Source organism: Coturnix japonica, chromosome 12 (genome assembly GCF_054131305.1).
Source record: "Coturnix japonica strain WE chromosome 12, WE-NBRP24, whole genome shotgun sequence".
NCBI classification, from domain to species: Eukaryota; Metazoa; Chordata; class Aves; order Galliformes; family Phasianidae; genus Coturnix; species Coturnix japonica.
The window spans coordinates 1940114-1967438 of record NC_140674.1 but is presented as its reverse complement, the minus strand read 5'-3'; the positions used below and the strand labels follow the sequence as shown (position 1 = coordinate 1967438).

At 44.4% G+C, this 27325-nt stretch overlaps 1 protein-coding gene across 1 annotated transcript in view; it reads right to left on the bottom strand.

Annotated features, from left to right (window-relative positions):
• GPC1 (glypican 1) overlaps window positions 1-2854 on the bottom strand; it is a 138269-nt gene extending 135415 nt beyond the window's left edge. Inside the window, exon 1 of the mRNA XM_015870921.3 lies at window positions 2121-2854. Within this exon, the coding sequence (XP_015726407.1) occupies window positions 2121-2277 (157 nt within the window). The 5' untranslated portion in view covers window positions 2278-2854. The remainder of the gene's footprint in view (window positions 1-2120) is intronic.
• Between the last annotated feature and the right edge of the window lie 24471 nt (window positions 2855-27325).

Genomic DNA, 27325 nt, shown 5'->3' with positions numbered 1-27325 from the left:
AACTGACCATTACCACCTTCTGCTGAGCTATGGAGACTTTGTGTTGCTCATCATAGTCTTAAATCATAGCAAAGAATACAGATGAGAAGGTGCAGAGCACATAAAGCCAACACAAACATGGCCTTTTCAGCCTGCAACACACTAACCCCTTGGAACCCAAGTTGTGGGGCAGTGAGCAGTGCCAGGGCTGGGCTCTGCAGCTGGGCTGGGAGGACAGCAGTGTGTGTGGTGTGACAGAACAGGGGATTTTGAACTGCACGATACAAGTGGGGACACCACAGGAAGGGTTCTTCCTTTTGGAGACAACAGAACCAGCACTACCTCCCACCCTACCTGCACAGCTGCTGCAAAGCACAGACCACACACAGCACTGCGCTCCAGCAGGAATGCTGCTGAGGCTCCAGTTCATGCACTCCAAGGCTTTAACTGCACTGGGTGAGCACCACACCAACAAAAAAGGCCATTCCTGGGTATTTATCAGTGAGGAGGTACAGAAAGTTTCCTATGAAAATCATCAAGTCCATTAGCAATTGTTAAGACTGAGCTAATAACAGAAACCTGCTGCTGTTGATGAATGGAACCTTTTTCCCCCCGTAAGTACTTCTTTATTTTACTTACCAGGAACATTCCTTTTTATTTCTTTTTTTCCAAAGCATTTATCTCTAATTTCCTTGTAAAGCAACACCTGGAGATGCCCAGTTAGATGCTGCAGTTTTACACGCTATCCCTTAAAGTACTCCAAGCCCTTAGGAAATAGAACTCCTGGTTCCTGGAAATCTTGGTGTCCTCGGCCACCTTCAGAATGGCAGCAGTTGGAGGGGACACAGTGCTCTGCACACTGCTAATGTGGGACACCTGCAAGCACAGCACCAGGACACCGCACGCCTGCTGCTGCACACAGTGCCACTGCCATCCCATTCAGCCTTCTAAGAACTTCCCACATGCAATGTGACTGCTAATGCGTGCATGTCTGTAATAATTAGATGCAAATTTATAAGAAGCCACTTTCTTGCTGAACGGAATTCCTGTTCCATTCATAGCGATGCTCAAATGATTTTGAAATCTCCCGCCGTTTCACCTCAAGGACTGCTCGTTTTGTTTGGGAAACCCAGTCTCGGTTGTGGCATGACAAAGAAAGTATGAATCTGTTCTCATTTGTGAGGCATTTCTATGGTTGAGCCTTATCCATTCGCAGGTCAGATACCCAATTTGTTCAATGGAAAACAATGCAATGAAACGCTCAACGTAGGGTGTTGTGTAGCTCAGATGTGAACTACAGACTGCAATCATCCTGGGGTGCCCCTGTGGGTCGGCTCCAGCACGTCCGCCTGCACGTTTAATGCTTTGTCTGAAGAAGGAAGCTCCCACAAGTGGGGGGAAAGCTCTCAGACACTGGTCACATGCATCAGAACTTGGATGTGAATTAAAAAGAAAAGCAATCAAGCCTCAGTATCTGCCCTAAGCTTCTATTTTTGTCTCTCGGAGGAAGGGAAATGAACAGGAGAGTTGGGGGAAATAAATCCAACAACAAACAAACAAACCCCTCCAACAAATCAGACTTTGCTAATCCATAGATTTTCTGTAAGGAAAAGGAAATCACCAGGATCTCTAAAGCAGCCACAAAACCAAATGCACACACTGACGCGGGCTGCTCGGCTTTCCCTCTGCGCTGCACAAACTTGACACACGGTCTTTCTCCCGTTTCATTTTTACTGACAAACGCCCTTTCTGGCTTTGCTGCCCACCCTAAGTCAAGCGATCCTCCTCTCCCGCAACCTTGTGGTCTCCCAGCCCCATTTGTTTAACTGTTCTGCTTTCTTAAACCCAAATCCCGAATCCCTTTCAGTCGCTCTCAAAGCAGAAGAAAAGAGACAACAATGAAAGCGCCCCGCTCGGCGCGGATCACACGCTGCGCGCACCCCGTCCCCCCGCTCCGCCGCTACAAACCCTCGTGCACCGCCCGACGCCCCGTGTGGGCAGAGAGGCACCGCAAGGAGCTCGGCAGGAACCGCTCGGCTCCGACTTTTCGCTCCAAACTCCTGCCCCCCCGCCCCGAGCCTTGTCACCCCCCTCCCCCCTCACCCCCGTCCGCGGCCCCCCCTCCGCCCCGCGGGACTCACCGGAGATCTCGGCCTGGGGCACGCCGTTGAGGCTGAAGCCCTTGGCCCCATACAGCTGCCGGACCTCGGCGCAGCTCCTCGCCTTGCTGCCGCTGTCACCGCGAGCCGGGGCGGAGGCGACACACAGCAGCCAAAATCCCCACGGGAAGAAACGCATCCTTATCCTTCTTCGCTGGCCCCGCCACCTGCAGCGCGAAGGGCAAAGCCAAGGTCCCGCGGAGGGGGCCCCGGCGCCGGGCGAAGCGGGGTCCGGGCAGCCCCGGCGGGACGGCCGGCGGCGGGGGGGGCGACGGGCTCTCGGGTGCTGCCCGCGGCGTGCGGGGAAGCGCCGGGCGGCTCGATCCGGAGAGTCCGAGGAGGAGGCGGCGATCCAAGTTTGGCCGGACCGGGCCCCTTCCCCGCCGCGCTTCGAAACCCCGAAGCGTGACCGCGGAGACGGCTTTTGTTCTTAGCGCGGCCGCATCCCCGGGCGGTCCCGCCGCGACGTTGCCGGCTGCGGCGGCCGCCGGGCCGGGCGGAGCGGGGCGGGGCGCGCTGCGGGGCTGCTCCCGCGGCTGAGCCGGGCTGCGCTGGGCCGAGCCGGGCTGCGCCGTACCGCTCCGTGCGCCCCGGCACCGCTCCACCTGCGCGCCGAGCCGGGCGGCGGGCGGGGAGGCTCCCGAGCGAGGCAGGGCTTCCCCCGCCGGACGTGGCATCACGCCGGGCCGCGCCAATCCCGCGCGGGGCGCTGCCCCGCCCCGGGCCCGCGCTCCGCCCCGCGCCACCGCCCCGCGCCCCCGCTGCGGGCACAGCGCTGCTCGTGGCTCCGCCGCCCGCCCGAGCCGGAGCGTTGCGCGGCCCTGCGAGCGGCCAGGAGCGGTTCTGCTCCGTGCTGCGGCGTCTCGGACGTGGGACGAGCGGGCGGCGCTCGGTGAGCAGGTGGTGCCCTCTGTCCTTCGGGAAGGACGTCCTGAACGCGGGCGGTGAGCCCCCGTCTGCCCGCATCGCGGTCCGGTTCTTAACCCGCAGGCTCCGATCTCCCCCGGATGTGGTGGGAAAACGCAGACAGACGAGCCGTAAAACGCTTTGCCTCATCGCTGCAGGGAAAACGTCTTAACTGTGAGCCCGGGAGTCCCAGCAGAGGCCTGGGAGGTGGAAAGTGCCCCTTCAGGAGAAGAGAGGGGATTTGCAGCTGTGGGCTCTGCTTTCGAGTTTTGTTCCTACAGCAGCATAACCTATCCTGCCTCTGGCACCCCGCAGCTCTGCCATCTGGGTGCAGCCTGCTCCCCACAGAGATGGGGCGTCTGCCTGCACCCGAGTGAAGAGGAATGCCCCAGCTCCCCCCCAGAGGAGTTTTTGGCTGGTATCTAACACATCTGACAACAGGAGGAGAACCCAAAGATCAGTTCTCTAAGGGCGGGTTTTTCTATAGAAAAAGGACAGGGAATCTACCACCACTTCAGCATAAGCACTTGTGGGAGTTTACACGTTATCAGCTATCCAAAAGCCCACATCAAAAACCTGCCATTGCCATGGGCACCAAAATTCTTCAGCGTGGATAGATGTGGGTCAAATTGCTCAGACCTGAGACTTCATATGAAGGCTGGGTCACCCAGTTTGCCTCTTCAGAGCTGCTTGCTCTCAGAGAAATGATTAGGAGAGAAGTGACACAATTCCTAGCCCCAGGGAGGGGAAAGATGGCAGTAGGGAAGTCATTGCTTTCCATTGAAATCTCCTGATTTCCTAGGAAATCTTCCTAATTAAAATCATCTGTGAAATGCAGAATAGGGAATTAATAGAACATGACTGTAAAGACAGGGAGGGTTTTGTAATGGAGGTCATGACTGTGGTGAGCCATCGCTGCGACCAGACGTTAAAACCTGTGTGTCAGGTACAGCCCGTGCTGCTTCCCAGGTCTCAGTTCTTCCACAAGCAGCACTGTGCTTTTTGGTCATAGCTGTGTCTCTCTGATGCACACAGTTTAGAAACCCAAGGCTTGAAGCTTCCCGAAGTGATGCTGAGCTGGAAGCTTTCTTTGTGGACTTTCTGAAACATAGAAATAAAATGTCATGCATCATATAAAGTCCAACCCACCCCATCTTTAAAATGGATCTTGACTGTAAGCAGAGGAGTACAGCACATACAAGAAGTTAGCAAGTACAATGCACGCAAGGTCACACAAGGTTACTTCAACTCTTAAGCCTATGCACCTGCTATACTCTAAAAAAGCAAGAGGTACGTGGCAGGTCAGGTTGGTGGTTGGAGTTGATGATCTTGAGGGGTTTTTCCAACAGTGATGATTCCACAGTCTATAGCCCTTTCCACATCCCAGGCCTCAAACACAGTGCTTAGAGACCTACGGCAACCCAACTACGGTGGTGGCAGAATGCAAGCACCAGAGGAATCCATGCAACAATCTATATTGCCAGGGGTATAAAACACAAGTATCATGGTTCCTTCTCGTGGTGCTGAAGCACATCAGTTTGTTTCACTAATTATGTTTCTATGCATACCCAGGATTTGTACATTAAAATGTACATTTAAAAAAAGCACTGAAACAAACATCTTCAAAGTGTCACAATGAGAATATGGTTTTGGCGTATGTTATATACATTGGGTGTTTTCTTGAGGACCAGATCCACTTTCTGAAGACTCATTTAAAGGAATGGAGCTTGGCACAAAGTGAATGGGAGATTATTTAATGACTGGCAGGAGAAGCTACAACTGGGGTAGAAAAGAAAGTGAAGTAGAACACAAGGTGAGTAGACAAAATGCAGACAGCCAGCCAGTAAGAGAGAAAGGAAGACAGAAAATCCATCCTGCTGTGGAGATTGCCTCTTGACAGTCACAAGAAAAGAATAAAGTCCACTGAAAAGCTGATCCAAGCATTATGAAGAGACAAGAATGATGAAGAGCCAAATCATCTAGCTCAAGTGCGGAAAGCTACACTTTAAAAAATAATACAGAGGTTTCTTGCAACCTCAACTTTTTCAGGATGTTTTCTATTCCTCTAGAACTTTCCAAAAGTTCTGTATTTCAGTGGATGTACCTCTGCTTTTCATATTGAAGCAAATGAATAATTGTTCATGCAGCAATGTAGAACCGAGTCTCCAGCTGTTTCTAAAATGGACCTATACTGAGGCATTGCAACCTGGAGCAAAACCAGAGCAGCAAAAAACCCAGATACTTTATCAAATTGTATTGTGTCTTCAATGCCACATTGAAAGAACAGAGTATCCCTATTTGAATTCACAGTGCACCAAGTACACTGCTGCACAGAGTAGGGAGGAAGGAGGGAAAGGAGATGGGCAAGGTGATCTGTAACCTCCCTCTCACCAATGTCATGTAATGAAACCTTCAGCACCTTTCCCTTAGTTTTACGCTACATCTCATTCTGCAGAAACATCAGAAAACCTGGCACCTTTAGATTAAAAATATTCATCAAAGTATGAGTATCTCAGTCACTTTTCTACCAGTTTCTTTTCATCTCTGCTGTATCTGTTTCCTACAGGATTTTATGAAAGCTCGTCCCTTGCTCTCCTCCCTCCCTCCCCCAACACTGTTCAGCAGAAGCTGGCCGTGTGCTTTGCTTAGTCAAATCTAATTAAGTTATCCAGAGGATTTTCTAGATAACACTTTGCTATCTACTGCTGTTTACTTCACTGGATCTTCCTTCATTAGGAACCCTCAGTTTCCCCCAGACACGTGCAGGCAGAGTATCTGGTTGTTTAGGTCACTAAAAATACCAGATCAGCCCCTCTGAATTGCTGGGGCATCCATGGACTGCTAACAAATCCAGCTAAATCTATGCAAGTAGCCATTTGCCCTACAGAAATGCTAAGCCTTTTAGGGATTTGTGTGTCCAAATAACCTAATCAGGAATATCATTCAATAGGTATATGGAGCTGGGGGTCTTTCCCAAGTCTCAGGGAAGCCAAACTCAGGTTCCAGGAAGATGACCATGAATCTGCTGCTGAGGAACAGGGAGGCTGCACTGAGGACAAGTGCAGCAGTGCCATACCAGGCAGCCAACGTGGTGTCCAGTCCTTGAACAGCATAGACCAGTTATCTTCCAAATGCAGCACTTATTCCTCGCTGTGTGGTTAGTACTTTTCAGAGGGAGGTTATGGACAACCACATAATTTCAAACAGGTTATCTTGATAAAGCAGGCAATTGCCACCCTGTGCTATATTTTGATTTGAAGAACCCGATTTTCAGCAGTGATGGAAAGAAACACACTGTTTTAATTATCTTTTACAAATGACTCCACCCGCCAGCACTGTAATTTTGTTGTATATAATGCAGAGATTTCCCAGTCATAAGAAGACTTAAAGTTAAAACAAAACAAAACAAAACAAAAAAACCCCACTCCACAGCTTAAACTCATTTGAGAACCTCTGCGAACTGAGTCTGCCCCAGGAAGTAGGTTTCATTCTTTCTGGATATGGCTTTCAGCAATGCTCCCCTAAATGTGTACAGCAGCAACTAAAGAATATGGGCACAACACTGAACTGTGCCCATATTCTTTATGTTTTATGTTTGATAAGCAGAGTTTAGCTCGGTAGTATGAAATGACTCAAAATAGGTCTCCAAATTACTAGGGCATGTGATTTCAGGGTCAGTCATATGTGGAAGATTTCTCCCACTTCTCTCAAAAGTCACAATCAGAGGAATTCTTATCATTCAAGAGGTTATATCCAGAAACTGACTGTTTTTGGAGAGGATTTAATCAAACACAAATCTCCCCTCATTCTCACCATCATCAATATGAGAAATGGCGTAAGAAGCTCATAGAATGCTTTCCGTTCTTACAAGCCCCAGTTCAAAAGCGTGTTGCTGAGCACTGGTCCAGTGCACATGGAACTTGGACAGACATCCCACGGCTGTCAGTGAGAAAAAATGTTACAGCCATTCAGAAACAAATGTGTGGCGTTGCCATATGGGCATCTGGTGATGCTAATGTTACTTCTCAGCTAACACTTCATCCTCAGCTGTTGCTACATTAAACACTACAGACCAAAGTACTTAAGATGAATTAATACTACTATCTCAGGTTCTGCTCAAGTGTTTATTTTTTTTTCCTTTACATGGAGTTAGGTACAACACAACCTATTTTTAGAGAGAAATTGGCTATGAGGCAAGTGACAGCATTGCATTGGAACGCACCAAATGCCTGTAGTTGTGAGCAGAACCTCTGACACTTCAGGCATTGCCTGCCTGTAAGGAATTAGCAGCGTTGGGCCAGAAGTGCAGGTGAGTTAGGGCTGAACACCAAGTAGCTGGCAGAGAGCTAAGAGCAAGTATTTGCAGACTTTCACATGCTGAGCAGAGACCGAGTTTGGAAACGCATCCTTCCCATGCATTTTTTCTCTGTGCTGTGGGTTGGATAATTACTAGGTGTCACGCATCTCCTGGTGTGTGCCAACTTCACTTCTGATGTAATTTTACCTGTGAATAAGGTTACATCCAGAATAGGTGGTCCAGCACATTTTTCATTTTAAGAGCAACACATTTTGCAACACAAGGACAGTATATCCAATCTGCCTACAGTTGTTCTTGGTGCTGGAAGGCCAGAAGGCAGAGCAGTGTCAGTGAAGGTGCACCCATTTATCCTGGCTGAGGATTCAGCACTCTTCAAAGTCTGACATCCTTTTCTAAGGTTACTGCCTCTTTGTATTGCACTTCTTTTGGCAGGACCGCATGAACATCCATATTGGGTTTTTCAGAACTCAAGACAACACAAACCCACAGAGAGCATGAGTTGTGCAAGAAGCTGCACAAATGCTGGTTACAAGAAATTATAGAACCCACCAGCACACTTACTTGGGGGCTCTCTCCTCTCCTCTCCTCTCCTCTCCTCTCCTCTCCTCTCCTCTCCTCTCCTCTCCTCTCCTCTCCTCTCCTCTCCTCTCCTCTCCTCTCCTCTCCTCTCCTCTCCTCTCCTCTCCTCTCCTCTCCTCTCCTCTCCTCTCCTCTCCTCTCCTCTCCTCTCCTCTCCTCTCCTCTCCTCTCCTCTCCTCTCCTCTCCTCTCCCTTCCCTTCCCTTCCCTTCCCTTCCCTTCCCTTCCCTTCCCTTCCCTTCCCTTCCCTTCCCTTCCCTTCCCTTCCCTTCCCTTCCCTTCCCTTCCCTTCCCTTCCCTTCCCTTCCCTTCCCTTCCCTTCCCTTCCCTTCCCTTCCCTTCCCTTCCCTTCCCTTCCCTTCCCTTCCCTTCCCTTCCCTTCCCTTCCCTTCCCTTCCCATCTTTTTTTTTTTTTAATTTTTGAGTATAGCTGTAAGAATCAATTATTTGTAATATCTATCTATTTTTACATCACATATATATATATAACTTTGCCTTAAGCACTACTTTTCTTCTGCAGCTGAAGGAGGAAAGCTTAGTTCCTTGGCCTCTATTGTGGCAGATGTAGGAACATTGCTTTTTAAAGCGGTTTAAATAGAAGTTGGTGGACTGGGGGACCCTGGGTTTCAATTTCAAATCCTCCTTGCTGCCTTACAAAAGCAGTGAGGTGCAATGACTCACACTGACGATTTTGGGAGAGAATGATGTCTTTTATAATAACACTGATATTCACCCACTGATGTCTCAACACTGGCTAATTTAGAAAAGAAACATGTAGTGCAAGGTTGAAAGGTCACAGGCCAGCCAGAGAACTCATGAGATCATGGGACCATGAAAGAGGCTCCAGCTTTAAAATAAAATAGCCTTTCTTCTTTTTATTTTTTTTTTTTATTTTTTATTTTTTCTATTTTCTTTTAAGGTACAGACAAACTTTTCTGAAAGGGCAGGAATTTCATCTGAACTGTTCTTTCACATACTGTATAAATACAATCAACACTGATGAACTACTTGAAGGGGTTCGGCAGAGCTGGTCTCCAGAAGTCACTTTAAACTGTATTGAGTGGGAAAGGAGTGGGAGAAGGAAGGACACGCTTTCAGAATGCTGCCAGACCTCTTTAAACTCTGATTGTATCATAGCCAAGCCAACACCCATTTTAGATTATTCTCCCCATGGTTTGTAATGCCCCCGCAGCCCAGTGAGTGTGAAATTAAATGATTAAATACGGGGTTATTTGGGCCTGTTATGTTCTACTCTAGTGTCTCCTGATTTCCCATTGTGAGCAAACAGGGAAGATGGTGAAAAAAACCCTGAAATCTAATAAGTGCACTTCCATTTTGTTCTCTTGTGTGATGTGTGTACTCTGAAAAGATTCAAACACAGTCTCAGGTTTGGGACTAAAATCAGGGCTAAATTTTCTGGGTTTAATTTTTTTCCACAACTCTTTGCTTCCCTTGCAGCAGCAGCTAACTAATATTATTTGTTGATGCAATGCACATAAACCATACATCTTTAGTGTACCAATTTATTATTGAACCAAAGCAATTAGGCACTGAGAGCCTTCCTAACTATAGTTTCTCAAACAAAAATAGACAAAGTGGTTGCCTAATGGAATGTGCAATTGATAAGAGAAGGAATTATTATTTCGTAGTTAATGTCTTCAGCATTTGAGAAAACAAAGTCGAGCTCCTGCAACAAATCCCCGCACTTTACCCCTGCTGTACTCCTAGACAACACAACCATGCGATTCACATGTTTATCTCAATTTCTGTGCTTTCTTGGCTCTTCTTTATTTTTGGGGTCACATTTACAAAGTGCATAAGTTCTAAGATAACTTAGTATGAGGCAACTATGGAGCAAGCTAAGCAACAAGAAAGATTTACTTTTGGAGCACATTCAGAAAAGCTATTGGAAATGAGATGCATTGAGGACTTATACTGGATAATGGTGTAGAGTCCGCTGTGTTGGAGACAGATCCAGTGTCAAAGGACTGGGCAGTCTCTGATGGGCCGTGCTTCTAGGTCCAGGCTGGAAGCAAGGAAGAGACTTTCTCCTGGCTCTCTAGGTGTTACAGTACTCAGTTAAGCAGCCCATAAAACACTGACCTATAAAATATCATAGCCTGTTTTCCCCAGTGATATCCCATTGTGGGTTTACCCCAGCAGGCTGCTAAGCACCATGCAGCCTCAAAAACAGCATATGCACCAAATTATGCATTCTTTTCCCAGGGAGAATGGTGTAATTCTACTTTCTTATTGCATGACCTCCTCATATTGCCCCATCTCTGCCACTGTTTCTGGGTTTAGTGAGTTACATGAAGAATGTGGCAAAGAAATTCTCCCCATCATTAAATAATTTCATAAGATGTCCATTTTCATTCCTATGACACTCCACTATGTGAATGAGAGTGCTGATGGCATTGCAGTGAGCCCTTAAGTCCTCATAAATGCTTTGGGCTATATTAGTGAGCCCATCACTAGCATTAATTTACTAGTACCTGCCTGATAGCTGGAGTTGAGTTACAAAAGGAAGTACTAGAACTTAGAATAGTTCACTTACATCTGTGTGGTGTCTCCAAAGTGGCTTTCTTGAATATCAAAGAATGGCAGTGGCCATAGCTCCTTATAAATTATATATTGTATCGTACATTATATAATCACAGAATCACACAGAATCACAGAATTACCCGGGTTGGAAGGGACCTCAAGGATCATGTAGTTCCAACCCCCCTGCCTAGCAGGGCCACCAAACATACACATTTACTAGATCAGGTTGCCCAGGGCCCTGTCCAACCTGGTCTTGAACACCTCCAAAGACGGGGTAATGTACTATCTAACCTCCTTATGCAGGCTTAGACAATTTCCACTCTCCTCCCACTGCTTGTTTTCCACAACTCACAAATGTGTGTTTCCAGTGAAAAAGAAAAACGAGCTGGCAAATGCTCTGCCTATAGCTCAATTCTGAAGCTGGGAAATACAAATTTCTCCCAATCTTTCCTTCCTAATGTTTTGTGAAATGAGCTGTTCAAAACTATTTATTTTAGAAGGAGCTGAAAACCCTTTGCTCCATAAAGTAACCTATTAAAGCCTTTTCTTTGCTCCTCAAGAGATAAAGCATAGCCTATGAGCACTTCTCTATTTATGGGTTTTGATGACATGTTCTGTTCATATGGGTCTAGAAGTTCTGTTGTCATCATTTTAACTGTCACTTGTGTTTATTAGAAGAAAAACCAGATGCGACCAAAGGCAGAGAAGTACTGCACAAAATTATTCATTATCTCAATAGGGATGGCTGGAATACATTTTCTCATGCAAAACTCCTACCATCAGTGGGGATCTTACATGGCTATTAAGCACAGATATCACTCTTAGCTGAAGAGATCCTGAGGCACAGACTGCTAAGGATCAGAGGGTGTCAGTTTGGAAGCACTGCTGTACAGCCTATCCTCTGAGTCAGTAGTGGCTATTGTCAGAGTCAACCCTTTAGTCTGATCCCATCTCAGCTATCTTTATTGAGTCTAACCTCACTAATCCAGTTATCTGAAACCATTTAAAGTTGCAGTTCCACAAACAGTGGCATTAGGAAATCAGGTGCTGGCCAGTGAGGTTCCATGAGCATTGATGCCACAGCAGCAGCACTTGGCTCTGCTGGGACCCACATGGGGCATCACACTGCACATGGCCACTTGCCTCTTGGCCCTGTCCTGCAGTGTGCAAGGAGCCTCCCATGGATGCCTGGACAGCCGCAGCTCTCATTGGCAGTCCAGGGGAGAGAAGCACGCTTGTGTGATGTGTTACTTAGGAATACATTTGAGGCAGTAATGAGTACAAGAAAACCTCTAAGGCTTCTAAGGTCATTGGTTCCCTTTCCCAAATTACTGTTTTGTTGTAGGACACACGTATAATGATATCAGCAAAGTAAACTAGTTATAAATATCCAAGGAGGTTCATCAGAACACACTCAATTCACCTACTACCATGGCAGCCATCAGTGTGTCTGTGCAAACCATCCTGTAACTCTGTGGATTGTCTTCTCCCATATTCCACAGGTCTCCCTGCTTTCCTTGTCTGCATGCTCTTCATTTGGTCAGAAGGTCTGTTGTTAAGATTCATTTTCTTCTGTTTAGGCAGATTGCCTCACCTTTCTAATGCTTCTCCTGCCAGCCCAGGGAGCATGAGGCAAAGAAAAGGAATTGAATTGACCTCTTCCTAACAACAATGACAAAAGCTGAGGCAGAAGATTTTTCACTCACCTTATTTTGCATTCAGCAACACACAGCTATGAGGAAGCATTGTTTGTGTGCACTAATCAGGAAAATCAGGGACTCACCACAGAACACGGGATGCAAGACACTCTGTGACTCACTGATTCATTTGATTGACAGGGTAGATAGAAGGTCTTAAGGGCACTCCTGAGAATCAAAATCAAAAGAAAATAAATCCAGGTATGAGGGTGTCCAATAGCTTTCTAAAGCTTCTCTTAGTTGGTAACTAAGCTCACCTACTTTTAATTTCATATAACGAGAAAGTACAGACTTACCTTAGTAAGAACATGGCAAATATTAATTAAGAACTAGAAAGCAAGAATAACAATAGTTTCCAGGGAGGATAAGACTGAAAGCTTGGAGTTTAGATTGTATGAAGCTGAAAAAATAGTAATAACCAGAAAGCCTGGAAATTAAAAGTTCTTGGTCATTAGAGAACAACGAAAGCAGCAGCATAATGAGAAATGCTCACTGCAATACCCATCTGCTTCTGAGAGTTAAATCTTAGAATAATGGAGTTGTTTCAGTTTGAAGGGACTTCCAGAGGTCTCTGGTCTCTTTGCATGTGGCCCTGCTGGCTAATAGGGTAACTTAGTGGGGCACTGGTGGCACTGCAAGGTTGAGAATCACTACATCACTTCATTTATTGTATTTGAGTATGGGACTGTGCCTTAATGTACTGAGGGGTCTCACCTAAACCGTACGACCATTTGAAAACTGATGGAATTAAGCTGACCTCATGGAGCTGAAATACCCATTTTAAAGAAAGCCTGTGCGAGGAAAAAAACACACTGGAAATCAAACCATTACTGCTCCTACACAGCAGAATTTATGAGGGGAAAGCTGACTTACTTTTGTCTGTGTTTCTTTTCCAGCTAGGCTAAAGCAGTTCACAGCAACAAAGGATTTGCACCATACCTCTGGTTCTAGGCAGAAACCCATCTTACTAGGAGGACAAAGACAAATAAATTATAAATAAAACTGCATAAAAGCTTTACAAATCACTGTTTTAAGAACTCAACTTTTCATCAATCTACCTATTGCTCTGCTCTCTGTGATGCCTCTTAATCTCAGCAAAGATACAGGCAGCTTATATTCTTCTAACCTCAGCAGGCTGTCACTGGTCTTTGATACAGCAGCTGTCTCATAGCTACCACTAGATTTCAATTAAACCAGCCTAAATTTAGGATGAAAATAGGGCTATTTTAAACTACCATATCTGCCAACTTTTATTCCCTCTCAGCAGTAGATATTTTACTTGATGTTCCTGGTTTTAAGCTGTGTCATCTGTAAAATTAAAAAGACACCAGAAACTGTGATGTATTTTATATTCACATCACCAAATATCTATCATTAAAAGCAGCGCTTCTTTGGAGAATAACATGTTTAAAAATGATAAATAATAAAATGTTCTCTACTCATAACCAGGGCTGCTAGCATAAACTTGCCATGGTGGGACAGTACAAATGATCCTTCAGTGCATTTAAGTCAGTCTGTTTTTCATTGATCACAGAGGGCTGTTCCTAAAAGGAGTATTCTCACATAAAGAAATGGCATGTGGGCTCAGCACAGATATCATCCCTCAGCCCGTGTCACACACACGTGTGCAAGCAGTCCTGGCTCTACCCCAGTACTGAGGGAACATCACTAGGAGGAAATGGATGGGGAACCCATGTTTTCAGATGGGGCAATTATCTGGGTGAAGCAGATGGCAAATTCTTTAATACAAAAGGAAAACCATAGTTGAGCCCTTTAAAATTTAATGTGCTAAGAGCATAGCTAAAGCAAAACAAAACTTTTCCACACAGAAGGCTGCTCACAAACAGCCTGTAGCTGCACTTGCTACCTTTTGGTTGAAGGTGTGGGCTTTATCAAGCATAAGAGCAGTTTATCTGAGAGAAAGCCAATTGGAGAATGAATTAAAACAAGCATGATCATATCCTGACATGCATAAAATGCTGACTGCTTTGCTTTTCTTGCATGTCAAGCGCTTACTCTTGTGAGGCATTTGGAGCTGTCAGCTCCAGCTGCACACCATGAGGCACAGAGTTTCCTTGCCCATCTGGAAAACCCTCAGCAGCAGGAACAGTCCTCATGCACACTTGGTTTGCCCACATGTTGTGCCATGGGAATGGTGGCAAGTGCAGAGCAACCCTGTCTGGCTGTGCCATATTCTGTGCAGGGCCACTGGCGGGCAGAGCTGGGGCACACTGTGTGTGGCTCCGTGTGATGGCTGGAGTGCCAGCAGGGTCACAGCTGTGAGCTCCACTAAACATCTGGAGACAGACTTTTTTGGGTGCATTCATCATCTGCTTCAGCTGGGACGTAAAATGGACAGTGCATGCGCCTCGGGTAGTTATTCAACATTCTGACTTAGCCTTGCTCCTGTTGGTTAGGCCTTAAACACTTCCATGCCTGCTGGACATTAACCGAGCTCAGCTTTGAGGGCAAAACAAGTAATTTTTAAGCAAGATGGTATCGGAGCACTTCAAAACATCATGGAATTTATTTCCATAACAAAGATGCACCTATAGCTGTCAAGGCTTCTTTTTATTTTAACATCAGAAAAAAAAGAAACCAACCAGAAGGTGTGCACCCCTCTGCTTATTCTTGCAAATGACTGAATCTCTTTGGCTGAAACTTAGAAAACAGGGCAAAAAACCCCACCAACCCAAACATACAAACAAAAAAAACCCAACTATAAGAACTCATTTAACTTGGAAAATAACCATGACTAGAAAAACAAGCTAACTGGTTCAGCAAAATGATAAGCAACCAGTAAGAAAAGAACCCTATAGTGAGACACAGCTGTCAACACACCCTTCATATACCCAGTAGATCATAACAGAGTGAGTTTGGTGTTAATTGTGTCTGTGGGAAGGAAAGTTCTTAAAGCAGAATTTTTCCTATCTGGGAGAGAAAGGCATGACAAAAGTCTTTGAATAATAGTAATTCAGATGAGAGGAGACCCTTCTTTTTTCTAACCACCAGGGAAGCAGCTCTGTGAGCAGATCATTCAGGGATGTGTTACAATTTGCATTTCTTCAAGTCTTAAAGTCCAAAGCAGACGTACATCTAAAAATATGCCAGTTCTGACAGATGCTGGGAGATTACTGTGAGGATTTCTCAGCAAAACAGACAGACCTGTAGGATGTTGGGCTACAGAATCCTGTGTGTGCTCCCAAATGTTACTCTTTTCACAGTTAACACACTGAACAACAAGCACTGGCTTTGGAAGTAGGAAACGTGTGGCTTTTGGACCAGTCCAAAGGCTGCGAATCTTTTTCTCCATTTCACATGCACCCCAGAGCTCTCCCATGGCCCTTTTGCCAGCCAGGAGTGATTCTCCAACTGCAGCTGCCCCACAGCAGATATGGGCACAGCAGCACATTGCCTGCCCAGCTTCCAGCGCACCTGTACAAAATATGAGCTTAGTGTCATGTGCGTGGCTTAAACTGCATACTGCAAGCTCATGCCATGTCCCTGGAATCACATGTGACACACAGAAGTTATTCTTTAAAAAACCCATTTGATCTCACCTATGTCTGCTGGCCTCCCACAGCTTCTGTTCTAGTGTTAACCAGTGCAACTGACTGAAAAATCGTAATCTTATCATTGATTGCCTTCATTTCTATCTCTTCCTGCTTCCCTTTGCTGCAGTTTAGTACCATCTCTGGTCTTTTCCCTTTGCTTAACAGATCCTGCACCTTTTGCTCTTATTTAAAACCATGCCTGGTGTCTCAGTACTTGATATATCTTTAATTCTCTGTTGGTTTCCAGTGCTCCTGAGCTCCCAGACCTTTGTGTTTTTAAACCATTCCTTCTCAGTTTATTCCACCTCTGATCCCTGTGTGCCGGTTGCCAATTTCCCCCCCTTGCTTCTCATCGTGAAGCTGACAAGGAGCACAGCAGAGCTGACACAGTGAGGCACAGTGGTCCTGTGGGAATGGCTGCAGATTGACAAGTGACAGCAGAACAAGCGGCAGCGACCAGGTTTTAACCCTGAGAGCTGATTTCACATTTAATGTTCCTTGAGATGCTGTAGGAATAAACAGGTACTTCAGCTTTACTTGTTTTTGTGATGATTGTTGGAAAAATATGACTACTTTAGAGCCTTTGCCCAGAGGAATCTCAGTTTTGCAGGGTGTTTGATAGACTCTGTGCTTGCTTTCATTTCCTAGAGCCAGAGCAACAGTGATGTGAGGACTGGGACTGTGAGGAAGGCTGGTGGGACTGAGAAAATCAAGCTTGATGTGGTGGTAATGAGGGGCCAGGAAGAGATAGTGGAAAAATAAGAAAGGGCATTGTTGACCTGCTGGAGGTTTTTAGTGCACCGGGAACTGTGGGGAAGCTGTAGCCCTGAACCCCTGAAGCCTTCCCCATCCATACACTGAGTTGTACAGCTGCCAGGGCTGGGGGTCACTGGTGCAGCTCCCTCATTGCACTTCAGGGCGCAGGCTCCATGTGCTCCACCTGCATGTGGAAACCAGGACAAACACAGGGAGGACAAATAGCAGCCACCCACTGTAAGCACTATCTGTGCTCTTCCCTGCCCCCAGGGGATATAAACTTCCACAGCAGTTTAGCCATAAATCTGACTTCATCCCAGATCCCAAGGGACAGGGAGCTCTTTGAGGACTCCAGGAGATGGCTCATGAAATTAGCATTTTTGTTTCATTAGCTTTGGAAAGTAGCAGTTGCAGCACAGGGGACTTGGCCCAGTGATGTACCTACATATGCACAGCATGCTCCTTCTAAGCCCATTAGAGCACCACATCTGTCTAAAGTACATTTTTCTGGCCAGAATCCATCCTATTAGTTTCCACTGTGTCCTACATCCACAAACTGATTTTACACCCGCTGTTCTGGAGGATACCGTATGAACACAGAGATCTGTCGTTCTTACTCCTTTTGCAAGTGGAGCCATTCAGTTCCAGCCAGACCTGATGCTTTGTGTTCCAGCTTGAGTACTGCAGGACCTTCAGGCAAATAGGGGTATGATGTGAAGACAGCAGAGCCCAAAAGCACTGGAAGGGGTAAGGATGAATAAACAGCGAGAGGAAAGGAACATAGAATTAAACAGCAATAGTTGTGGGGTGCAGAAAATGATCGGGGTGCTACTTGGAAGGAAGAGGCTGCAGTAATGACCACTAATGACTAATGAGAAGTTTGACTGATAGCACACTGAGTTGAACACATGTATGCATTAAAATGTCTCTTCTTAGTCATATGTGCACTCACTGTTATGGATACCATACTTGGACATGGAGAACATTGCAAATAGATAACCATGAAAGCTCTGTTTGCATTAGGGATAAAAGCTGAAGCACAAATTCCCAAAATGAACACTTAGTTTCTAAAAATCTTTCCTGTGGCTGTTATCTCAGCAATAACCACTACAGAGAAAAGAGATTTGATGTCAGCTTATAAAGCAATTGGCGCCTTTAACAGATTGGCCTGAATTACCACCTGGTAGAGACCAAATGAATGGCAGCATGCTGCAACTAGACTCACCAAGTATGCTTAGATATTGTGCATACATTCCCTGCAGTTGCCAGTGTATTGAACTTGTTTAACTGTGCCATCCAGTCTGGTCTGCCTCAGAGGGTACTCCCTCCAGATCCTACCTGTGTATCTGCTGGGTTAAAACAAGAGTGGATAGCTAGGATCCCCACAGAAACTCTGCTCCCCTATCATAGTCACATGTACTGTTGGTGTACTAGAGCTGGGTACAGTCCCACATGTTTTTCTGGAAGAAATACAATCCACAGGAGCTGTCTCTGCTTAACAATTTCTTAAATGATTCTACAGAGGGCAGAAGCTGTTCTCAGGAACGTACTTGCATTGTTTCACACAATAGGTATCTGCTATTAAGCTGATAGCCATACTTAGGGCTGTCTATGTATCAATTTTATTACTCTGTTTGTTAGCAGTAGAGTTGTCATTAGCACAAGTTTACTTCTAGAGTTGCTATATGCAGAGTCTTTGACCTCTGTGGAAGATTTATGGCAAGGTTTTGGGTCAGAAAATGAAAAATACTTTATTCCCCTTACAGCCAAGAGAAGCTAGAGCAGAGAGATGGGAATGGATGGAACACAGTCAGCAGGGAAACAAAATGATTAACAGATAGATGGCTATGACAGACAGTGCTGTACTAGAGCTTAAGCCTGGATCTAAATGAGAGACTGCACATTTACAGCAAGCCCCCCACAATATAAAGCCTATTACAGAGATCTGAGAAGTCAGTGCATTACCTAAATTACATCCAAGAGACTGCAAACACCCAAGAGCCAGGGGCTCTCCTCATCCCATGGATGTGCACAGCATGCAGGACTAGAACTATTTTTACTGAGAGCTCATGAAATGCAGTTACCAGAAGGGAGCTGCTTGGTGCCACTGTTACTTTAGGCAAGCATCATGTTTTGTATTAAACGAAAAGTGACGTTGGATCCAGCTGAAGTAACCCACTGTTGGAGATCTGTGTTCCACATCCTGCCCCACTCAAAATAAACTGTGAGCCAAACACATTTCTTTGTCACCTACTCATGAAATTTTGACATCAGGGCACAATAACATTATGTAAATATTAACTGATCTTTCTACATAAGCTAAAAAAAAAAAAAAAAGAAAAGAAAACAAAAAGTCAACAAAAAAACACTTATAAATACGGTACTATAAGTTTTATAACCAGAAGACCAGATCTGATTGATAGTAACTCATCTTCTCTAGATTCTCTTCTTCCTTTTCTCATTGTTTCCTTCTTGTAATAGAATGGATGGTAGCTGACCATTCGCTTTCAGATGCTACATGCTGTACCCACCTCCAGACCTCTAATTTAGCCTCAATTAACATCCATCCACTTAAATGAAGTTAATGGGCAAGGCAGTTGTCCATTAAGCAAATGAAACTGGAAATTAGAACCTAATTGTCAAAAGAGATTTCTAATGAGCATCTGACAGCTTTTATGTTGTTTTTTTCCTTACTTCAGATTAAGTCAACATGCAGACAAAGTAAAAGATTCTTTTTTTTTTCTTATTTTCTGTGAAATACGCTGATTTTATTTCAAATTCAAATCTCCTAAGGACATATGTGCCAGTTGGGTTTGGCAAAACCACGCCAAATTTCTGGAGTATTAATTAAAAAAATCGAACTCCAAATGACTCTCCCCCCTGTTTAAAGAGAATGTTTGTGGATACTGAACTGTGTCATCAGCTGTTATTCAAATTGAAATAGGTCAGGGCCCTGAACACCTGTACATTAGCCCAGAAGTTCCCTCAATTAATGAATTTATCCTGCCTTCTCACTTAACACTTGGGCAACCATAGCTATAGAATGTAGAATCAATCTCACGCTGTTACTTTCTGTGGAAGGGCATTTTCATGGTACTCGGACCCTTGAAAGATGAGCACTTTTTAATTCTCCTCCACACTTTGCTCAGCAAATGCCCAGCCCTGAGTTCTGAGCCAGCAGCCTGACTTGAGCCACAGAGACTCCAAACAGCCCCATAGCCCTAAGAGCTGGGATGCATGGCAAAAACCTGAATTTACAGCTCCTCGCAACACATGTTCTTACAGCAAGATGCTTACACCACTTCAGAGAGCAATCTCCCTTATCGTCTTACCACCTCTATCAGCACAGCATGTTCCCCATTTAATTTACCTTGAAAAAATCAGTCTTTTTCAGTAAGAAATTAGTCATAAACCTCAGTTTTTATTTCCCTTTCTTTCACTTCAAACTGCTTGTGCTTAAGGTTGATTCCGGAGCACCATATCATGCTACAGAGTGACACCTCCTGTGGGATTTACAGGCAAATCCAGCCACAAAGACATTCACCTCTTTTGGAGCTTGCTGAAGGACTTTCATAAGGTTTCATTTTTCCTGTTCTGGGCATAAGGAGTTGTGCCTGTTCTGCCCCTGGGCTGGCATAGCAGTGTGATGGGGCAGAGCAGGTAGGAAACAGGGAACTGCGTTCTGCAGGGAGCTGTGGGACTGGCTCTAGACTTGATCTCACCTATGTCTGCTGGTGACACGAAACCTTTATCATTCACACTCACTGTGCAAGCCCATGCAGAGTAACAACTAGAATATATAATTTCTGCTGTTGTTTTCATTTAAGATACTCTAGTGGCAATCATTAAACGGCTTTATAAAAGTAATTGATGCCTCTTTAACTGTATGGCGAAAGCACCACAAAGATCTTTGTTGCCCTAGATATGCTCCCATCAGACCTAATTAATGGAAAGAAATAAGCAAGATGATTTTTCAGTGTCTACGGTTTTCCCTCACAGAGTACACTATTACCAGTATTAAAGCAAATAGGATGCTTCTATTAAACTCGCTAACAATTATACTATTTGTATATCATCATTAGAGGTATCATAGAAGCACAGAATGGTTTGGGTTGGAAGGGACCCTTAAGATCACCTGGTTCCAACTCCGTGCTATAGGCAGGGATACCTCCCTCTAGCCCAGGTTGCTCACAGCCCCATCCAGCCTGGCCTGGAGTGCTTCCAAGGAGGGGGCATCCACAGCCTCACTGGGCAGCCTGTTCCAGTGTCTCGCCACCCTCACAGGAAAGAATGCCTTCCTGATATTTAGTCTAAAGTGTGTCGTAAGTAAAAACACACTGAATTAAGTTAAAGGCTTTGATGAAATGAAACGTTGTCAACTTCCCCTAATAACATAGGCTACACTGTAATTAAAAACAAGCAAACAAAAAGGATGCAATGCAAGTAGCTGAAGTATGGTGGTGGATTAAGTTAAGCACAACTGTCACAGCAATTTCTCTGTTTTTGATTGGGTGGCTTTAGCTCCATGGAAGAGAATACTCATTTGGATTTACTGCCAATGTTCACAGCCCATAGCCAGGATAAAATAGTCATATTTTTAGAAAATGTACTGTGTTAGCTTGACATTTAAGGACTTAGTTGAAATATAAAGGATAAGAAAAAGCCACTGTACCTGCACAGAGCAGGCACTGAGCACAGCCCCCATGTTGCCCTTGTGACTGCATGGCCCCAGTGTGACTGTGCTGCCTGTGCCACAGGCTCTGCACAGGGCTTTGGCTGCCCACCCATCCCCAGCCATGGCCCCATGATGCTCCCCTTCTCCTGACCTTCCGTTCCCATGTTCTCACAGGACAGGGACCATGGCCATCATTGTGCTTGCTGCTGTCTACTTCCAACATATGCTTGAAATACAATTTGAGTCCTAACCTAATCATGTTCTGTCAAAATCTGGTGTTGAAGATAACTGGTGTTCAAAATTATCAGACTCCTCAGTTTCCAAGGAAGCCTCAGTTCTTCTCACAACAAAGAAACTTGCCCTTTCACTTCTTTTTCTAAATATTTGTAATATTTTACCTAGGTAAGCCTAGATTAAAAATGAGCTTTGTATAAATGGAAATGGGTGTTAGCCCAGAGGGAGCCATGAGACATGAGCTGAAAACAGACTTGTGGCCGTGATGTGGAACAAGTTCGGTCAAGTCACCTTCACTGCCTTCACCCCTACATCTCACTGATGGGGTAGTCAGATATCCACTGAAGTTAAAAAACATGTCCAATTCGTATGCTTAATATTTCAGCCATGTAAACAAATTAAGCCCTGAGGGCCAGTCCTTAAAGAGACAGAAACAAAATGACATTCATGTAGAACCTGGGAGTAACCAGGCAGTTTCAGACCCTCGTGATCACAGAACACCAAGCAGAGCCCTTTGCTGTGAAAACAAATCAGGTTAAGGCACGTTCAAACTCAGACTCTGATCACATAGTTGACAGGGACTCTCTGGGTTTTGCTCAGAGCATCTCTGAAATCAGACCACACCTCCCAGCTGCTATGGGAAGAGCTGAGGGGACTGCTTGGTGGAAACAAGGTGCTGAGTCTGGCTGTTGCTACAGGGATGGCCCTTCCTTCTCTGCAGCAGGACCAGCTGCAGGACACAGAGAACTTCTCCCAGCTTGCATCACTGCCAGGCAGCGAAACCAGGAGTTCAAGGAATGTAGAGCATTTTGGATGGGAACTGTCACTTTCTTCAGGGTCACCTTGCCACATCCAGCTGTTGTTCCCATCTGTATCCTCCACTGGATTTTCTCTTAATGTTCTGAATCTGAATTGTTAAGCACTAAATTGTAATAAACTATCAATCAACAAAAATCTCTAATGATGACAGTGAGGACATTGCTGTGTGATGTGGCTGGAAAGAAAATACTTTATGGCTTCCTGGGGAAGCTTGGCTCACAGGGCAGAGGCAGACAGACACACACAGTGTGTGGCCATTATAAGGGTGCAATTCTCATGCCTATTTCATCCCTTAACTTCTAGGCAGGGGTCAGGGGAGTGACCCTCCCCACTCTTAACAGCTAACCAAGTCTGAGACTGCTTCTTGAATCTGGTGGCCTCCTGTGATGGAGTGACAGCATCAGTGAACCAAGTAAAGACAACTGATGTAATCTACCTGGACCTGTGCAAGGCCTTTGACTTGATCCCACATCACATCCTTATCTCTAAATTGGAGAAATATGTATTTGAAGGCTGGATAATTAGGTGAATAAAGAATTGGTCCCAGCCAGAGGGTTGTTGAAGTTAATGGCTCTATATCTAGGTGGAGGCCAGTCACAACTAGTGTCCACCAGGGGTCTGTTTTGTCAGTCACATATATAGTGGGATCAAGGGCATCCTCAGCAAGTTTGCTGATGACACCAAGCTGAGTGGTGTAGTTAACACAACAGAAGGAACATCATTCAGAGGGACCTGGACAGCCTCGAGAAGTGGACCCACATGAATCAAATGTGGAAATAGATGACCTTTAAGGTCATCGTAAGCCTTTCTATGATATAATTCTTAGCAGTGTTTCTCAGTGGCGAACTTTCCCAACTTGCTGAAAACACAAGCTCAGATTCAAAATTAAATGTCTACAGTCTCTAAATAGCTTTTGTTGTTATTGTTGTTTTTTCTTTCCACTCCACATCCATTTAAGTACTGCCTTTTCTTCATCTGAGAAGAAGAATCTGAATCACCATTTCCAGTTGAGACTGCCGTATATTGCTTACAAGCTCTAGCATTTGTTACAGGATCCAGGTATTGGGTGGTTGGGTATTTTTTTTTTCATAGGAAGAGAGGACTGTCCTGTACCAACTAACTGATGCTTCTTGTTTTAGTAGAAGTTGACTGTAATTGTTGCGAGCAAGCTGTGTCATCTCTTCGGTATAAGTCACTGCAGGATGCTTGCTCTCCCACATACCAAAGTTTTACCTGCATTGCCAATAGCTGCCCTTTCATAAACACCCTGTACAAAGTACTGATGTTCCCTCTAAGTCTTGGGAGTGTATATGCAAAGAGATGAGAGCAACCACAGCGTAAAATCTGTGGCTGTGTAGAACTTAAGATATCTTTTCTGCTTGAGATAGAGCAAAGTGTTCAGACCCCTGAATTAGTGAAAGCTCAAGGCAGGAAGAACAAAAGCCAGAAGTTCTGTGGTGGCTCCTTAGCCTTAGTTTGGATGCAGTTTAATTCTGTTGCCCTCAGGCTGCATGGGAATGATGAAGCAGTTCTCCCAGCAGATCTTATCACCTCTCTGTCAGTGCCTAACCAAGACCCATGTCCAGACATGAGCTTGCAGCAGCAGCACAGACGTCTGCCTTTAGATCCAGCACAGCAAGCCTAGATTCAGTCTCTCTGCAGGCACAGAAAGACGCTCAGCATTACTGCCTGCTTGGTCATGCACTTGTCCAGCTGGCACAGGGTAAAAAACTCTCATCCAGAACCTAAAATGACTGGTGTTCCTTTGAAAATCAGTCTGGCTGATGGGATCTGTTGCCCAGGAGCCTCTGCTATGTGGCCATTCCTGCAGCACGAGGGAGACAGGCAGGCAGTGCTCCTTGTGGATACCTGGAGGGCTGACGCCACCAGTATAGAATGAAGTCTAAAAAACTCACTGTGTCTAGAAACTATCCTGAAAGGGCAGGGTTTCCTACAGCCAGGACTCTCTGCTTCAGACTCTTTTCACCTGTTTCACTGTAATGCTTGAAATTCAGTTATTAGGAGCATTCAGCTTATCAGTTAAATGGATTTCTGAGCAGTTCTTTGTCATCTCCCTTCAGTACTGTTAGGTTTTGAGTGAAGATGTTTATAAGTCACTGCACAGAGATATCTTTTATGTATGTTAAAGAGCTCTTTCTCCAAGATCTTTACACTCTAACTCCAATGTATAGTCAGCTCTTACAGTTACAATAAAGTCTTCATGAATAGGCAGGGCTTTCTTTGTTTTGTTATGCTGGAAGTCCCTGGTATATCTTTAATTATACCATTGCTCAATACATTTAATATAACACACACAACATTTTACCATGAAAACTGCAATTACCTTTAACAGAACAACAGTTTCTAGCCAGAAATGCTGATCTGACTTTTTCTCTCAGCAAAAGCTTAAACCACCACTTATACATTACAAAATAGAATCATCTTCTCTGATGGGAGAAATTATAGAAATTAATGCTTATGCTGTAAATAGCTTTAAATGCCATTTAATGTGGGTGTAAATGAGGGGTACCATTAGAGCTATGCTCATTTACATCAGGCCACTAACTAGCCCCAAAGCCTTTGTAACTCTAGCATTAACTACTCGTGCTTTTTTAGTGAATGGTCTTTTATTACTTATTCAGCAGGTGGGCTGCTTTACTGGGTGGACTGCCCCTCATTCATCTGATCACAAAGTTACGGAATATCCTATAGCTTCCCAGCAGGAAATCTGAAGGTTACTGTTTCTTACTATACCTAAAACATGTATTTCCTTTGGGAAAAGAAAGGAGAACGGCAATAGCTGAATAATGCAGATACTTCTACTAATCTTGCAGTCAGATTTTTGGGACTTTCACTGCCATCACACAGTGCAGCCACTTCACACAAGACTGAAAAAATCCTTGTGGTATTCTGATAAAGTTTAGTGCATAGATCAGCTGGCTGTGAAGGTTACATACATCTGTCTGGTCACTAGTTGATTTTGATAGCTAGTGCATTCGTGTCCTCTCAGGTAGTAGTTTTTCTAACACTAACACATTCAATCTAAGAATCAAATTTAGGATGTTTAAATCTATTCCTATACTCTGTTCACAGTGTGCATTTTGTCACTATTACTGTATCTGAATGCTGTGAGGCATATTAATGAATCTCATGGGCAGTTTGCTACTTCTTTTAAAATAACTTTGTTGTAGAAACTCTGCAGCCAGCTCACTGTGTATGTGAAGTCAGCAGAACAACTCATTTCCTTCAACAATAAGACTGCAGTTTCTAGTTGGGATGGTTGGTTGCTAGAAGAAATGACTTTCTTAAGAATGGAAGTGCACAGCTGCTTTTCCCAGCTGGTCTATTATTCACTGTCAGTCTAAAGATCATACCATTTGTTTCAGCATTTACTTGGAGGTTTTTTTTGTTTGTTTGTTTGGTTGGTTGGTTGTTTTTTTTGTTTGTTTGTTTGGTTTTTTCATTAAAAAGCACACATCACCGTCTCTTCTCCCTCCAGGTAACCATTTATTTCAACAATGCAGCTACTTGTTTCACAACAAATCTATTCAAGGACATCCACATTAGCATACGAAAAAATAAGTTAGAACTGCTGCTTATTTATTAGAATAATAATTAGGAAGAATCATGAGGCAACAAACATGGTGTAGCAATTGGACCAATCAGTACAATGGTGTTACAACAAAGGTATGATGCAAAAGGACTGACACAATAAGAGTTCCTTAAAGGAAGGGAAGAAGATTGCTTACCTGTATCAGAAGATTCCAGGTTCAGACGGGAAAGCTTCACCAAGGAGATCTCCAACCAAAGATCCTTCCCCAGTGGCAGTCAGCCCTTCAGTGAAGTCTGAGAGAGGTGCAGACAGGATGCACCCCTTCCAGTCCTACAGCTGCATTGCCTTCACCTGTGCTCCCAAGGCTGACTGGGTCCTTTCCCCAGGTGTTCCATCAGTGGTTCAGACTGTGACTCAGCAGTTCCCATACACACAGTCATATCAGGAGGACGTGCACCTTCTGTCAGTCCAAAATTTGTGTTTGAAAAAAACTTCCAGGTCTTATTTATGACAGATCTTTTACTTTTCCCCACAGGTAGCAATTGGTCTAATAAGAAGATTTCTGGCCTCCCTTCCAATCTTTCTAATAGTTGGTAATTATTGGATGTTCTGGTGAGACTTAGGATATAAAGCCATAAATTAGGTCGCCTGCCCTCAGTGGATCCTCCACTTCCCGTCTGTATTGTAATTGCACTTCTACAAATGCAGTAAAGAGAAAGAAGAAATGTAATTTAATTCTTAGAAGTTCTTAAATACAGATTAAAGAGGGGGAAATTTAAAAAAAAAAAAAAAAAAAGGAGTATTTGATGATTTTATGTGTTCATACTCCCCGGGGCACTCCTCAGTGAGGGGATTTCTTCTTTCCAGGACACCAGTTCCATTCCTCCAAGTCCCTTATGTTTCTACCTATAGTTCTTTCTCTTCTCTTTGGATAAATTAAAGCAGTGTTTTTCTGCACGTTAGGTTTATATAATAATTTTCAGATTTATTTCACTACATGGGACTGAAATTAGAGTGGTCACTTTGGTATAGTCAACATTTGCTTTCTTGTATAATTTTCCTGGCAACTTGAGAGTAGTGTGATCTGAACAAAGAAGTTTTGCAATCTTGATATTCACTCATAATGCTACTGTAAGTTTCTTGACAGTCTTCTGTTATATTTATCTACACAACTGAGAAACCCAACACCATCAAGTGCCCAATTAAATCCTGGCAGAACCAGCACAATTTCCTTGGACTCTAATACACATTTTACCTATTAATATCATGGTATGACCTGAGTCTACATCTTCTCCTTCAACATCCACAAACAGCATTACAAAAGCAAGCATGTCTTCAACTCTGATAAACATTTTTGAGATAATATTAACATGATTCTATGATTCTATGACACAAGAGACTTTGTCTTACTGTCATTATGAATGAATTAGAATAAACTGAGAATCCCAAAGCTCCAGTTAAATAGAAGTATAAAGAGAAATTATGAGGTTAACAGACAGTGGGATGAACAGCTGCCACTGACAATGATCATAAATAGATTTTTCAAAGACACT